Source organism: Archocentrus centrarchus, chromosome 10, assembly GCF_007364275.1.
Source record: "Archocentrus centrarchus isolate MPI-CPG fArcCen1 chromosome 10, fArcCen1, whole genome shotgun sequence".
Classification (NCBI taxonomy): domain Eukaryota; kingdom Metazoa; phylum Chordata; class Actinopteri; order Cichliformes; family Cichlidae; genus Archocentrus; species Archocentrus centrarchus.
The window spans coordinates 38,605,882-38,619,085 of NC_044355.1; the positions used below are offsets into that span (position 1 = coordinate 38,605,882).

General features: G+C 48.8%; 1 protein-coding gene across 3 annotated transcripts; it reads left to right on the forward strand.

Moving 5' to 3' along the window:
* Positions 1-3,206: 3,206 nt before the first annotated feature.
* On the forward strand, positions 3,207-13,204 carry g3bp1 (GTPase activating protein (SH3 domain) binding protein 1). 3 transcript variants are annotated; one of them, XM_030739100.1, is made up of 12 exons: positions 3,207-3,362; positions 8,003-8,119; positions 8,243-8,324; positions 8,992-9,165; positions 9,267-9,357; positions 9,716-9,809; positions 10,072-10,321; positions 10,410-10,514; positions 11,022-11,139; positions 11,437-11,562; positions 11,791-11,900; positions 12,073-13,204. In XM_030739100.1, the coding sequence occupies exons 2-12, from the start codon at positions 8,025-8,027 to the stop codon at positions 12,319-12,321; spliced, it is 1,494 nt and encodes a 497-aa protein (XP_030594960.1). In that variant the 5' UTR covers positions 3,207-3,362; positions 8,003-8,024; the 3' UTR covers positions 12,322-13,204. The 3 variants fall into 3 exon arrangements, with proteins under 3 accessions (XP_030594960.1, XP_030594962.1, XP_030594961.1); XM_030739101.1 differs by lacking the exon at positions 3,207-3,362 and adding an exon at positions 7,197-7,325; XM_030739102.1 differs by lacking the exon at positions 10,410-10,514 and having other exon boundaries at positions 10,072-10,171.

Genomic DNA, 13,204 nt, shown 5'->3' on the forward strand with positions numbered 1-13,204 from the left:
ACTTGTGTTCATCCACTTTCATATCTGAGCACAGTGGGGTTTTTCTGTGGACCAGAACTTTATTTTAAGCAATTGCTTTGACGTCAATGCTAGAAAATGAGGCTAAAACAGAAAAATCACTGTGAAAATATATATTTGTATTGGCTTTTCATGCATACATTATAATGCATAATTAAAAGTGCTTAAAATACATAAAATTCAGCTTGGCGTATAAATGCGTTTCTTCCTGCAGCAGCGCTCACAAACAAGCTGAAAGTGTCTGAAGGGCTGAGCTGCAGGCTGCGGCTGACTGTGTGCAGAGCTGCTCGCGGTCCCCTGGGAGACCGGAGAGACGGAGCACCCTGTTACCATCCCCACCCGCTCATCCAGACTCCAGCGTCAAGAATGTGAAACAACAGCCCCGTCCACAAAGCCTGGAGCCCCTCCTCTGAGCCGCAGAAGGAAAACTGCACAGATGCTGGGTGAAGGGAGAGAGCAGCGTCTGGTGATAGGAGGAGGTTTACTGGAAGTTTCAGTGCTGAACGCTCAGACGTCACTGCAGTTAATCTCAGCCTCAGAGTGGGGGGGTTGTTTGTCCCTCTTTAAAGAAGTAGAGGACATGAAGTGGCAAATTTCACAACACAGTTCTACATTTAACGGCTTCAAATCGAACATAAACCTGTTTCAGGTGTGTCTGTGCTGCAGAGGGCACAGTGCAGATCATCTTTATTTATTCTCTGTGCACATATTTTCTCTTTTTACCTGACACACAGGATTCAAAAAATTTGTTCCTGTTTGTGGTTTAAAATCATTCAAATATTAATAACTCAGAAAAATTATTTTTATTATGAAGGTTGCAGCCTCCCAGGACCAGAAAAATAAACTCCCTGACCTGGCTATACTTGTAATATAAATGTGCTTTGCTCAACTGAAGTCACCAGCAGTTTTTTTGACTTTTCTGCACCTGTCGGTGTGGGTCTGAGTGGAGGGTCCTCATCAGACCGTGTTTGGCGGGTACGTGAACAACCAGCAGAGCCTCACAGTGTGCTGGGGCACTGCTCTGAGCAGGAGAGGAGCCCAAGCATGAAGTCAAACGTTTCCAGGTGCCAGACACCAAAAAAGAGGATCCATCTGCACAGTATTTGGCTCCATTTAATTCTTAAAACATTTATAAGAAATTTTAAAGCTGAGTTTGATCTCTGACAAATGACCTGCGGAGGACCCGTTAGATCCAAAGACTGAGATGGTGTTTTAGGGAGGCCCTTTCTGTTCCTGCAGCTGTGGTTGCCATCTAGTGGTGTTTTGTGTTTCTGCTGATCTAAGGCCAGAGGCCTGTACTCTGAAGCAGGTTCTTCACTTCTGCTAACATCAGTAATCAGGCTGAGGGCTCACATGAAGGAGGATACTGACCAGTGTGCAGACTGTTAAACTAGTGCAAGTGGACTTGAGTGTAGTACTCACTGTACTACATCCTGCTGGTGTATGCTGCCATCGGTGTGTGAGTCTGAAAGACCCTGGCACTCGGCCCTCGTAGATACAGAATCTTTAACACAGGTGTACTTCCTGTGGCCTGGTCTCTAAAGACCTGTGATTAGCCAAATCCTCTCATCATGAACAGAGCCCAGAGGAGGCGCAGGAGTTTGATTCCCTCTCAGAAAAATCAGCAACCTTTCAGCTTCTTCTTTCAGCTGCTCCCTGTAGGGGGCGCCACAGTAGATCATGTGCCTCCATCTCACTCTTTCCCAGCATCCTCCTCTGTTACTCCAACCCTCTGCATGTCCTCCTTCAATACATCCATGAACCTCCTCTGAGGTCTTCCTCTTCTCCTCCTGCCTGCAGCTCCATCTTCTGTATCTCCACCCTCCCTCCTCTGCACATGTCCAAACCATCTCAGCCTCTCTGACTCTGAGCTGTCCCTCTGATGGACTCATTTCTAATCCCGTCCATCCTGCTCACTCCCAGTGAAGATCTGAGCATCTTCAGCTCAGCCTCCTGTCTTTGTGTCAGAGCCACCGTCTCCAAACCATCACAGCAGGTCTCACTACCATCTTTAAACCTTCCCTTTCACTCTGGCTGCTCTCCTTCTGTCACAGATCACCCCTGACACTCGTCTCCACCCTGCTGCACTCTCTTCTTCACCTCTCTTTGGATGGCTGACCCCAGGTATTTAAACTCATCCACCTTCACTCCCTCTGCTCCTTGCAGCTTCACCTTTCCACCCGTCTCCCTCTCACGCACACACATGGATTCTGTCTCGCTTCTTCCAACTTTCATCCCTCTTCTCTCCAGGGCATACCTCCACCTCTCCAGGCTCTCCCCCACCTGCTCTCACTACAGATCACAGTGTCATCTGCAAACTTCATAGTCCACAGAGACTGCTCCTGACCTCATCTGTCAGCCTGTCCATCACCACTGCAAAAACAAAGGAGCTCAGAGCTGATCCCTGATGTAATCCCATCCCCACCTTCAACCCACCTGTCGGTCCTACTGCACACCTCACCACTGTCTCTGTCCTCATACATGTCCTGCACCACCCTCACATCCTTCTCTGCCACTCCTGACTTCCTCATGCAGTCCCAGTTCCTCTCTCAGCACCCCATCATCTGCTTTCTCTGGATCCACTAAGACACAGTGAAGCTCCTTCTGACCTTCTCTAAACTTCTCCCTCATGCACCTCTCACTCTCTATATTTTCTGTCTAATGAGGCCTTGAAGCACGTGGCTTTAACCACATCACAAGGTGATAAATAAGGAAACGTCACTTCTGTCAGTGAGCTGGGTGAAGGCTGCAGGAAGCGGTGATACAGGGGTGTTGACTCCGGGTTAGTTAGTCCGAAGAAGTCTAATTGCACCCAGCGTCCTCTAATCTAATAACTGCGAGTCTGGTTCTTTCTTAAACACATCTCAGTCTCACAGTCTCCTTTCATCACAATAAGCCGCTTAAAATCCGAATAATTTGATGAGTCATTCGCTCCTATGAAACCAGGTCGGACACCAAAACCCTCTATCGCCCCCAGGCGGGGAATAAGCTCCGGTGCACTGCGAGCTGAACCGGCAGACGCCTGTTCATGAAACCATCGTACCATCAAAAGATATTGTGACGTGATTGGCCAGCTCGATGAACCCAGGCAGCTGCAAGACGCTTCGGGATTGGCTGTACGTAAAGAGCCATTGCGGTCACGTCGAACTATTGGTGAATGAGTCACGGAGCCTGAATATTATTGGCTATCAGTTTGGTGCGGGGCGGGCTGTGACACTTGGTTGTGGATCCGAGGCCGGTAGCGAGCACTCCCCACGTTGTGAAGCCGTTAGCTGAGGCCGCTGCTGCTGGGACTCTCATACTTCCTGTTATAAAGCGCCGTCTCCCCACTAATTCACCCGGCGGTAAGTGCTTCTTCCCTGCAGACGGACCCACTGTGTGTGGCCTTAGTTGGTTTATTCCACCAGCTTCTTGTCAGTAACTGGGTCGCCACTCCGGGCTCCGTCTACATCCTGGTGCGGAGGGGGTTGCCGTTAGTAATCTATTGATTGTAATTCGAGCATAATTAAACGTAACCGCGGGTATTACTCAGAAATGATCGCGTCTCGGGTTTTCCAGGTGCCGCCCGACGGTGTGAGAGTTCGCACTGATCCGAAGAGCAGGGTTATAGCTGTCGTCTCGGCTCATTAGTTTCAGCTTGGTTTCCAGGATATAGCCAGCCCCCACACGGAGTCCTCTGGTGGTTCCGTTCCCGCTCATCTCGGCCGGTTTCAGCGTTACATTTGCGGCAATTAAACTCCTAAAGTGCATATTTCGTGTCCGGGTCACGTGTGCATCCCGGTGTAGCGATGCTGGCGGGGTGTCGGTGGTAGGAGTCGAGGAGTCATCGGAGGGGTGACCGGCTGGTACACGTGCTGCGGCCGCCGCTCGCCCCGCGCTGTGGGAGCCGTGTGCTCGCTCGGGTCTGAGGCGGCCCGGCTAGCGGGCCCTGTGAACCCGGATTATGTATGCGGACACGCTTTCAGACCCACCGCGGGCCGCGTGTAGGCCGGAGAATGGCTCCGTCGCAGCGGGCACGCCGCGGCCTTTGTCTGAGTGCTTCCGCGCAGGCAGCGGGGGAGTGGGGGCTTTCTGGGAGCTCGGATCGGAGCGAGTTAAAGCCAGTTGGGAGCATGAGGGCACGCTTTGGGCTAACTGGGTTGCTTCACCTCAGTCTGATGGGTCAGAGAGGTGTCACAGCAACAGATGGCTCACACAGGTGTAGCGGACAGGTTAGATTCATCTCAGGCCACTGTGGGGCGGAAGGGGGAGTGAAAGCCAGCGCTGTCTGTACTTTGGGACATGTACTCTGGGTTAAATTACCCTCGGCAGGAAGAAACCTCGGGGCAGGGGCAGGCTGAGGGAGGGCGGCCATCTTCCGTGAGTAGCTGGAGGGGGTGAGGACGAAGAAGACAAACTGTATTATAATAATAATGCAGGGATTAATTTACTTAAACATAACTTTCGGTTATCAAATGGTCAAAAACGGGACAAAGAAAAGGGTGGTAAGCAGGTCAGTTCTTCCATGGGTTTCAGCTGCCATTTGCGCCAGGAAAACCCTGACGGGCAACACCTCAGGATTCACATGTCCAGCAACACCAGATATAAAGCATCCAGATCCAGAAAGGTGTTTTCCAGCATCATAACTAAGGTGGGGATAGGTTCACCTGAGCTAGGTTTAATTTTAAGCTTCAGGATGGGCAAGATCATCAGCTCAGAGTCAGAGAGGCTGAGATGGTTTGGACATGTGCAGAGGAGGGAGGGTGGAGATACTGAAGATGGAGCTGCAGGCATGAGGAGAAGAGGAAGATCTCAGGGGAGGTTCCTGGATGTAGTGAAGGAGGACATGCAGAGGTTGGAGTAACAGAGGAGGATGCTGGGATCTGCTGTGGTGCCCCTAAAGGGAGCAGCTGAAAGAAGGGGATTGTAGTTGAAAAGGTGTACCTGTCAGAGCTGGAGCTGCTCTCCGGGGTTGTGGTAGAGCTGCGTTCATGCACAATAAAAAAGATGGATGTCACCACCATGATGACATCACTGGCTTCTTGATATTTTGAAGGTCAGCTTTAGCGTTTGAGCTGGAAATGGGTTTGGTTTTGTTTTTTGAGTCAGAAGTGACCATCCCATAATTTGCACAGCCTTCAAACTTTAATACGAATATTTGTACCACTTTGATTTTTATGTGTTTGTCTGACAATACCCAGATCAGAATGGAAACAGTCTACAATTTAAACCTTTTTATTAGTGCAACCTGGCAACATACACCCTGATCTAAGGTGTATTTGTGCAGCTCATCTCTGCGCAGGTGTGTCAGGTAGATGCTGGATGAACTGAGATGATGTTTCACCGCCTCAGCTCTCCTGATTGCGAGGATGCAGTAAAGAGCAAGACTTCTAAATCATGCCAGGATGAACAACAGCGAGTTGAGCCACATGTGTGACCGGTGAAGTTAGCTTTGGGCTTCTGCAGTCAGTAACTGCTAATTCCAAAAGCGGATTTCTAACCGCAGGCAGCGATTTACAAATCAAATTTTAATCGGACACATCGGCTCTTTGTGAAAGGAGTCTGATCTCCTTTCACAAAGTTTTACAACCTCGAGAGCGAACAGACATGGACACCAGCTGAGGTAACAGCAGACTGACAGCTACACATGCTGTTTGTCCTACAGAGGCCACCGTAGCTAGGGTTATGCACTTGGATTGGGAGGGGTAAGAAAAGAGAACTAGACATCTAGTGGTGAGATTTAACACTAATCCAATGTAACCCCCCCCCCAATACAGCTGTTATGAAGGGAGAAATTGTTCAGCTGTTTGTAGTGTTGAGAGAAACTAATCAGCAGAGTCAGTGAGTACTGGTAGTTTTTGTCCAGGAATATCCAGCTGAAGAGCCAATTTAAGCCAACTTTATTTATAAAGCACTTTAAAAATAGCAACCACGGACCAAGGTGCTGAACATGGGAACAAAACACCAGCACAAGAGAAAATACAATAGGTAAAAAGAAAATTAAAACACAAAATAAAAGCACCTATAAAATACACAATTAAAATCAGTAAAACAATAAAAATAAAATTAGATAAGTAAAAATCACCCCCACCCCCATGGGAAGGGGAGTGTAAGTGCAGCAGCTCAGAGAGGTCGGGTGGAGCAAAGGCCATTTATTGACTTAAAAACAAATAAGACATTTAATATGGACAGTAGCCAGTGCAGCGAGGATAAAACAGGAGTAATCTACCAGCTAAAAGCCGTGCGGCAGCATTTTGGAGCAGCTGAAGACGAGACAGGGAGGACCGGCTAACACCAACACACCAAGACTTACAGTAATGGTAAATGGACTAGTTCTTATATAGCGCTTTTCTACTCAATCAGAGCACTCAAAGCGCTTATACAACCTGTTTGCATTCACCCATGCACTCCCATTCATACAAGCACTTCCATCATTAATTAAGCTAAGTGCTTTTTTAATTAACTAGCATTCACACACATTCATACTCCGACAGAACGGTCGGAGAGCAACTTGGGGTTAAGTATCTTGCCCAAGGATACATTGGCATGTAGCCTGGAGTAGCCAGGATTCGAACCGGTGACCTTCCGATCAGTAGGTGACCAGCTCTACCTACTGAGCTACACCCAGCCTGGTCGTAATAAAGGCATGGATCACTGCGTTAAAGGGATCTTTCAACAGCATGTTTCTTATCTTTGCTCGCTGTCTCAGGTGAGAGAAGCTGGATTTCACTGATCTGACCCTCCTACTTAAAACTCTCATCAATCATAAAGCCCAAGTTTGTGACAGTAGGCTTTACATACTGCAGAGGCCCTGCAGGCTTCACAGGAGGAAACCCTCGATCTGTTTTTACCATCAAATAAAAGCCAGCGGCCCTTTCTGCCGCCTGAATCAGCCGCAGCAGATTGACCCAGGTGGTCATTTTCTGTGTGAACTAATGCAGCAAACCATTTCACTGGGTTCATTTCCATTCAGCGGGATGCCAGAGGCTGGGGTCGATTGCTGAGGAATTCACAGCAGGAATTGGGTTTTCCAGGCTTCCGCGCAGACTCCGGTGTCCATACATGTCACTACAGAAAGAAAATCAGCCAGTAGAGACATGAAACTGGCAATCCGTCGAGTCTGACGAGCCCCGCAGCTTTGTGTGGAAAAATCCTGAGCGATCCCGTTTAAACTGTTCAGGAAACAGGGAAGTATGCAGATCTGTTAGAGCATGTCAAACCTGTCTGTTGGAGCAAAGGTTTCTAAATATATGCGTCGAGTGCAGGAAAGTTTCTTCTTCTGACGTCTCTGTTTGCATCATATTTGCTACTCAGCGGCTGGCTTACAGGTAAGGTGGAAAACTTAGTCACTGCCTGCAACTATTTAAAAATAAAAATTCTGCCTTAGCACGTGATAAATGTCAGTTTATTCAGATTACTGCGGATGATACGATAGAAGAAACATTAAGACACTGACGGTTTTCACAGCCCTGTAGTATAAATTCAGGCTACACTTCTCAGCATTTGGCCTCCCTTTAAGACACTTTAGCGTCAGCTTCATCATCAGTGCTAACCTCAGGTGAAAATCCAACCAAAGGGCCGCAGTTTCCAGCTGAATAAGCCAGGTGTGGCCCACAGCCAGAATGTGATGAGCTGATGAGTAAAAAGCATTAAAGTCATGTTTTTAGAGCCAGGTCGTTCCCACAGGACGGGGAACAACAGCAGTCGGTGCTGCTGGGGGAACGTTTCAGGTTTTTTGTTCTCGCCGTGCGAAAACGCGTCTCCGGGGCTGTTTTCGTGTCGGTGCGCCCAGATGGGACAGAATCGGTCGATGGACTGTTCTGCTTGACGCAGTAACATCCTGTGAATGTTAAATATGTTGAGGCCTGTTGTGACACTTCGGTTACGTTGAGCTCCGGCCGTGATGCCACAATGAGTTTGTTCACGGCCGTTACGATGGGCGGAGCTTTCTTTATTTATTGGCAGTGATAAAAATCAGATCTCAGCCTCCTCTTCCTTCCTGCAGAGATTTCAAGTTGACCAAAGAAATGGTGATGGAGAAGCCAAGTGCCCAGCTGGTCGGGCGAGAGTTTGTCCGACAGTATTACACACTCCTGAACCAGGCCCCCGACTACCTGCACAGGTATGGCCAGCAGCTGTCTGTCTGACGTATTTAGGGGTGACTAGTGTTTTACGTGTCTGCCTGCTCTCTTTATCTATGTCTTCCTGCATAGATTAAACCCAGTTTGGTTGTGTTCATGCTCAGGTTTTATGGAAAGAACTCCTCTTACGTGCACGGCGGCCTGGACAGCAACGGCAAACCAGTGGAAGCCGTTTATGGACAATCTGTAAGTAAAGATCTGCCAGCAGACTGCAGCTTTAAGGTCATCTCCACAGAGAGGCTCTCAGCTCCCACGTAGCAGCACAGCGTGAGGAGAAACTACAGAGCTGGAAGGAGTGATGTTTATGCTCCTAAAACAATGTCCTAAAAATGATTCTGAAGGCTGTTTTCTTTTTCCTTCTAAAGGAAAATCAAAATTAAGTCATAATATTTAAGATAAGAAATCGCTTTATTAGTCCCACGATGGGGACATTCAGTAACCTGGTTTCCTGCACTGCTGCCATCAAGTTCTCATTAAGCCTCCTGATTTTTCTGCAGTATATGTAACTCTGCATGTTCCACAGATAAAATGAATCGTGATAATTCACATTAGAGCTGACCAAAGTGTGACTGAATGGCAGCAACAAAAAATATTTGACTTCTAAATGAGTGACGAACGATACTGTTGAAGCTGCAGCTTCTATTAAAAACAAACCGTAAAAACATGAAATTGCCTAAAACTCGGGGTTGTTTCAGCCCTGAGTGAGAGCCTACCTGTGAAAGACGCCGTTTTCATGTTCCTGGTCATGTCTGACCATCGGCCTGAAATCTGAAGAGATCCACTCTCATTTAAAATCGGGCGTCTCGAGTTCATCACAGGAACCCTGACTCCACCTCTCCGCCCTCTTTTTCAGGAGATCCATAAGAGGGTCATGGCACTGAGCTTCCGAGATTGTCACACCAAGATCAGGCACGTGGACGCTCACGCCACCCTGAACGAGGGCGTGGTGGTGCAGGTGATGGGCGAGCTGTCCAACAACATGCAGCCCATGAGGAAGTTCATGCAGACCTTTGTGCTGGCGCCCGAGGTGAGGACTTCCATGTGGCCTCCAGCCTGTGGTTGTGCTGGTGCTCTCCGACTGTGACACGGTGTAAAGTGTTGGTTGATTGAGTTTTTTCTTTCCTTCAGGGGACCGTTGCAAACAAATTCTACGTCCACAACGACGTGTTTCGCTACCAGGACGAAGTTTTTGGTGACTCCGACTCTGAGCCACCTGAGGGTGAGATGATGCCCAGTTTTTCATTTGTTAATGTGCTTCACCTTCTCTGCAGGTGTCCCTGTGAGATGATCCATAATTAACTTAGAGACGAGTTTCTCGATGATTCGTCAGTGTTTGTAAAGCTTGTATCATGTTGGGATTCAGCTTTATTTCAAAGAGAGGCACAGACCCTCAGAGCTTTTCCTTCTTCACTTAAATGGGATGAAAATCTGAATGCTTAGTGAGGTGATGGATTTTGAACAAAGGAAAGTTAAGTGTTAATGCTTAATGTGAGTTTAGTTCTTAAATATTTCTTCCTGTACGTGCCGCAGCAGTCGGCTGTGAATATTTAGTGGTATGAATGTGGTTTGGTTTTCAGAATCTGAGGATGAGGTGGAGGAGCTGGAGGAGAGGGTTCCCTCCCCTGACGTGGCTCCCGAGGAGTCTGCTCCTTTCTACGACCCAGCAGCCTGGTAGGTGCTGAATGCTCCGAGCGCGCTCTTTAGCAGACAGGCTTTCACGTATCCCTCCACCGAGGCTGAGAATTCCCTGTGACCAGCAAGGAATTCTGCGCCTGGATTAGTTTCATTGTTTTCTTGAAAAAAGATGTCACGATTTTCCTTATTGCCGTTGGGGAAGATCTGATGCAGGTTGTCCACTGAGCTGCTTCTTGAAGGTCCGGAGCAATAAATACACGAGCAGCGTTTTCATCGAGTGAAATTTTTTTTTTTGTAGTTCAGAGCCAGCAGTACCTGGTGATGAGGAGGAAGCAGCAGCAGCGAGTCCAGAGCCACAGCAGGAAGTGGAGAAGGAGGCCGAGGCGGCCGTGGTCGAGGTGAAGCCAGAGACGCTGCTGGACGCACAGACAGACGCGCACACAGCCGACGACCAGACAGAAAAAAGCCCCGCCCCCACCGCACCGCCGACTACAGAAGCTACCCCTGCACCTGCTGAGCCCGCCCCCGCTGCCCCAGAGGAAAACAGGGTAGGTGCATGTGGAAGGTTTTTATTGGTCAATTTAAATGTGGAACATGAACATCTGAATATGTTTTTTCTCCCTTCATGTCTTCCAGCTGTTCTCCTGGGCGTCAGTCACCAGTAAGAACCTCCCTCCCAGCGGGGCTGTCCCAGTCTCAGGAATCTCCCCCCACGTTGTCAAAGTCACCCCCACAGCACCGGTGGGTTTGAGTTCCTTCCTCAGAAACCTGTTGAGGCTTCATCTCACAGGTGTTTGATGCTCCGCATACTGCTGGGGTCAGAGGTCACGTACTGCTCGGGACTCTTTTAGCAGCTCATGTCATGAATTCAACATTCATGTCAAATATTTGCAACACTTAAGATGTCATAGTGTCACACAGAAAGGTGACAGTTTGTTCTTTTTCTTGAAGAGATTGTGATTGGTTGTCCTCTTACATTTTGGCAGCAGGTGTCAGCATTTTAAAGCAGATTTAAGCTCACTTTATGATGTCATTGCTTCTCTGGGGTAATATTGTGAAAAGATGAAGGCAGGTGACGAGCCTGTGCACAGGACACGCGCGTCTCCTGCCGGCAGCACCTTTATGATGAGGGTGGGGTGAGGGGAGAGAAAAGACATGCTGTGGAAGAGAGCCAGAGCTCAGAGCTGTTCTCTTTCTAGTCCAGAAACCTGCTCTCCTCGTTTCTTAAATATGTTTTGACTCTTACAGCCCAGAGCGGAGGTGAAGTCAGAGTCCCAGACAGCAGCACAGAGACCACAGAGAGACCAGAGACCGAGGGAGCAGAGGCCCGGAGGTCCTCCACCCGCTCACAGAGGCCCCAGACCAGGTACGCACAGTCCTCCGAACACTCTGACAGGGAGCCCGGCCTCCAGCCTTCAGTGCAAACCAGACAGAACAAGATCTGATGGAGGAACCTCTCAGATATGTCTGAACACACCTGTACTCACCTGCAAACATCAGAAAGTATAAAACTGAAAGCAAACACAAATGTGACCCCAGGTGATTTATGATTTGCTCTGCTGAGAGACACTGAGAGGCAGCTGAAGCTGACCGACCACCTGCTGTTAATGATTGATCCAAGTGTGTGAAAATGTCTCAATGTTTGCTTGTCTCTGTGTTTCAGCTCGAGAAGGAGAGCAGGGCGAGTCGGAGGGTCGCAGGGCGGTCCGGTATCCCGATGCCCACCAGCTCTTCGTGGGGAACGTCCCTCATGACGTGGACAAGACCGAACTCAAGGAGTTCTTTGAACGTGAGTTGGTTTTGATGAACCGTGCGGTGATGGGTGAGGGCCAGTGTGAGATGTGCAGATTGGCTCATTTTACTGTAATTGAAGGCTGCTCGATTATGACGGTTCACTCCTGAGAGCTGATGTGAAAGCCCACATCACTGAGTTTATTTTGTGGCCTTTTTGTTTTTAGGTAAAAACATTTTGTGCCAGTGAGAAATCTGACTAATATTTTTGCATCCTCTCTTCCAGAGTACGGTACGGTCCTGGAGCTCCGGATCAACAGTGGAGGGAAGCTTCCGAACTTCGGCTTTGTGGTTTTCGACGACTCTGAACCCGTGCAGAAGATCCTCAGCAACAGGGTGAGGCGCTCTGCAGGCTGACTGCACACTTGTGTTTATGTAGCGGTTTCAGCTCAACACTGAAGGCCTCCACACAGTCAGAAGAATATTTGGGAAACTAAACAGGAAGTCGCTGACTTGACCCTCAGGACTTTGAAAAACCAGTCTAATTTCTCTCTTTTGTTCCCGTCAGCCCATCAAGTTCAGAGGTGACGTGCGCCTGAATGTGGAGGAGAAGAAGACCCGGTCAGCCAGAGAGGGCGACAGGCGGGACGCGAGGCCTCGGGGTCCCGGGGGTCCCGGCGGTCCCAGAGAGCGAGTAGGAGGCAGCGGTGGACCTCGGGGCCCGCCCACCCGTGGAGGCATGGCACAGAAACCCAGCTTCGGCTCTGGACGGGGCGCCGGACCCAGCGAGGGGCGCTACGCCGCCCCCCGCCAGTGAGGCTCCTGGGCTCCGAACCTGAGTTTATTACTGTCGATTTACCTGAGCAGGTACTGACCTGCTGCAGAGGAAATGATTGGACAGAGACAAATTTTCTATTCTGCACCCGTGAGAAAAACCAGAGGAATTGAGTCAGATTGTGGCTCGTCGCTCGGACGCTGACCTTCCTCTGTGTTTTTCTCCCGGGTGTGAAAGTGTTCAAACAGCATTTCAGTAATTAACGCAGGTTTGGTCGAGAGCTTCGCCATCGCCGCGCCTTCCTGCTGAATTCAGCAGGAAGGCGCATGTGTCTCTCCTGAAGATGGCTGCCTCCCCTTCCTTCTCGGACACCCTCCACTCCAGCCTCCTCTTCCTCCTCTCTCACCTGCTGATTTGAGGATCCAGGATGTCGCTCTCATTTCTCCCCCTCACGTCCTCTTCTTTGACCTCCACCAACACGTGTATTATTTGGACTCTTGTCAGTTTTTTGTTGTTTTTCATGCTGAACTTGAATTAAACAAATCAGAACATGCAAACACATTTAAAAAAAAAGGGTAAATAGTACTTGAATGGGGGATTATATTGTTGTTTTTCGCGTTCTCTCCCTGTTTCTTAAAGGAACGTGTACTTTACTGCTTGGGCAGTCCTGTGTATTGCTGCCACCGTTGTATCTAGCGATGGATCTGTCTTATTTTTTTTTCTATCAGGTCAAGAGCTGAACTATAGTGGTTTTATTTGAGTAATAATAATGTTGGCTTGTAATATGTGGATTGACAGACGTGTCTGAGTGGAGCATGTTTCCAAACCCGTTGTTAGGCTTCTACCAATGCACTTCATTTGTCATGTTTAAACTGAGCTCGCCGGCCAACGAGAGAACTAAATTAAAGTGAATTACTGTTTTGAA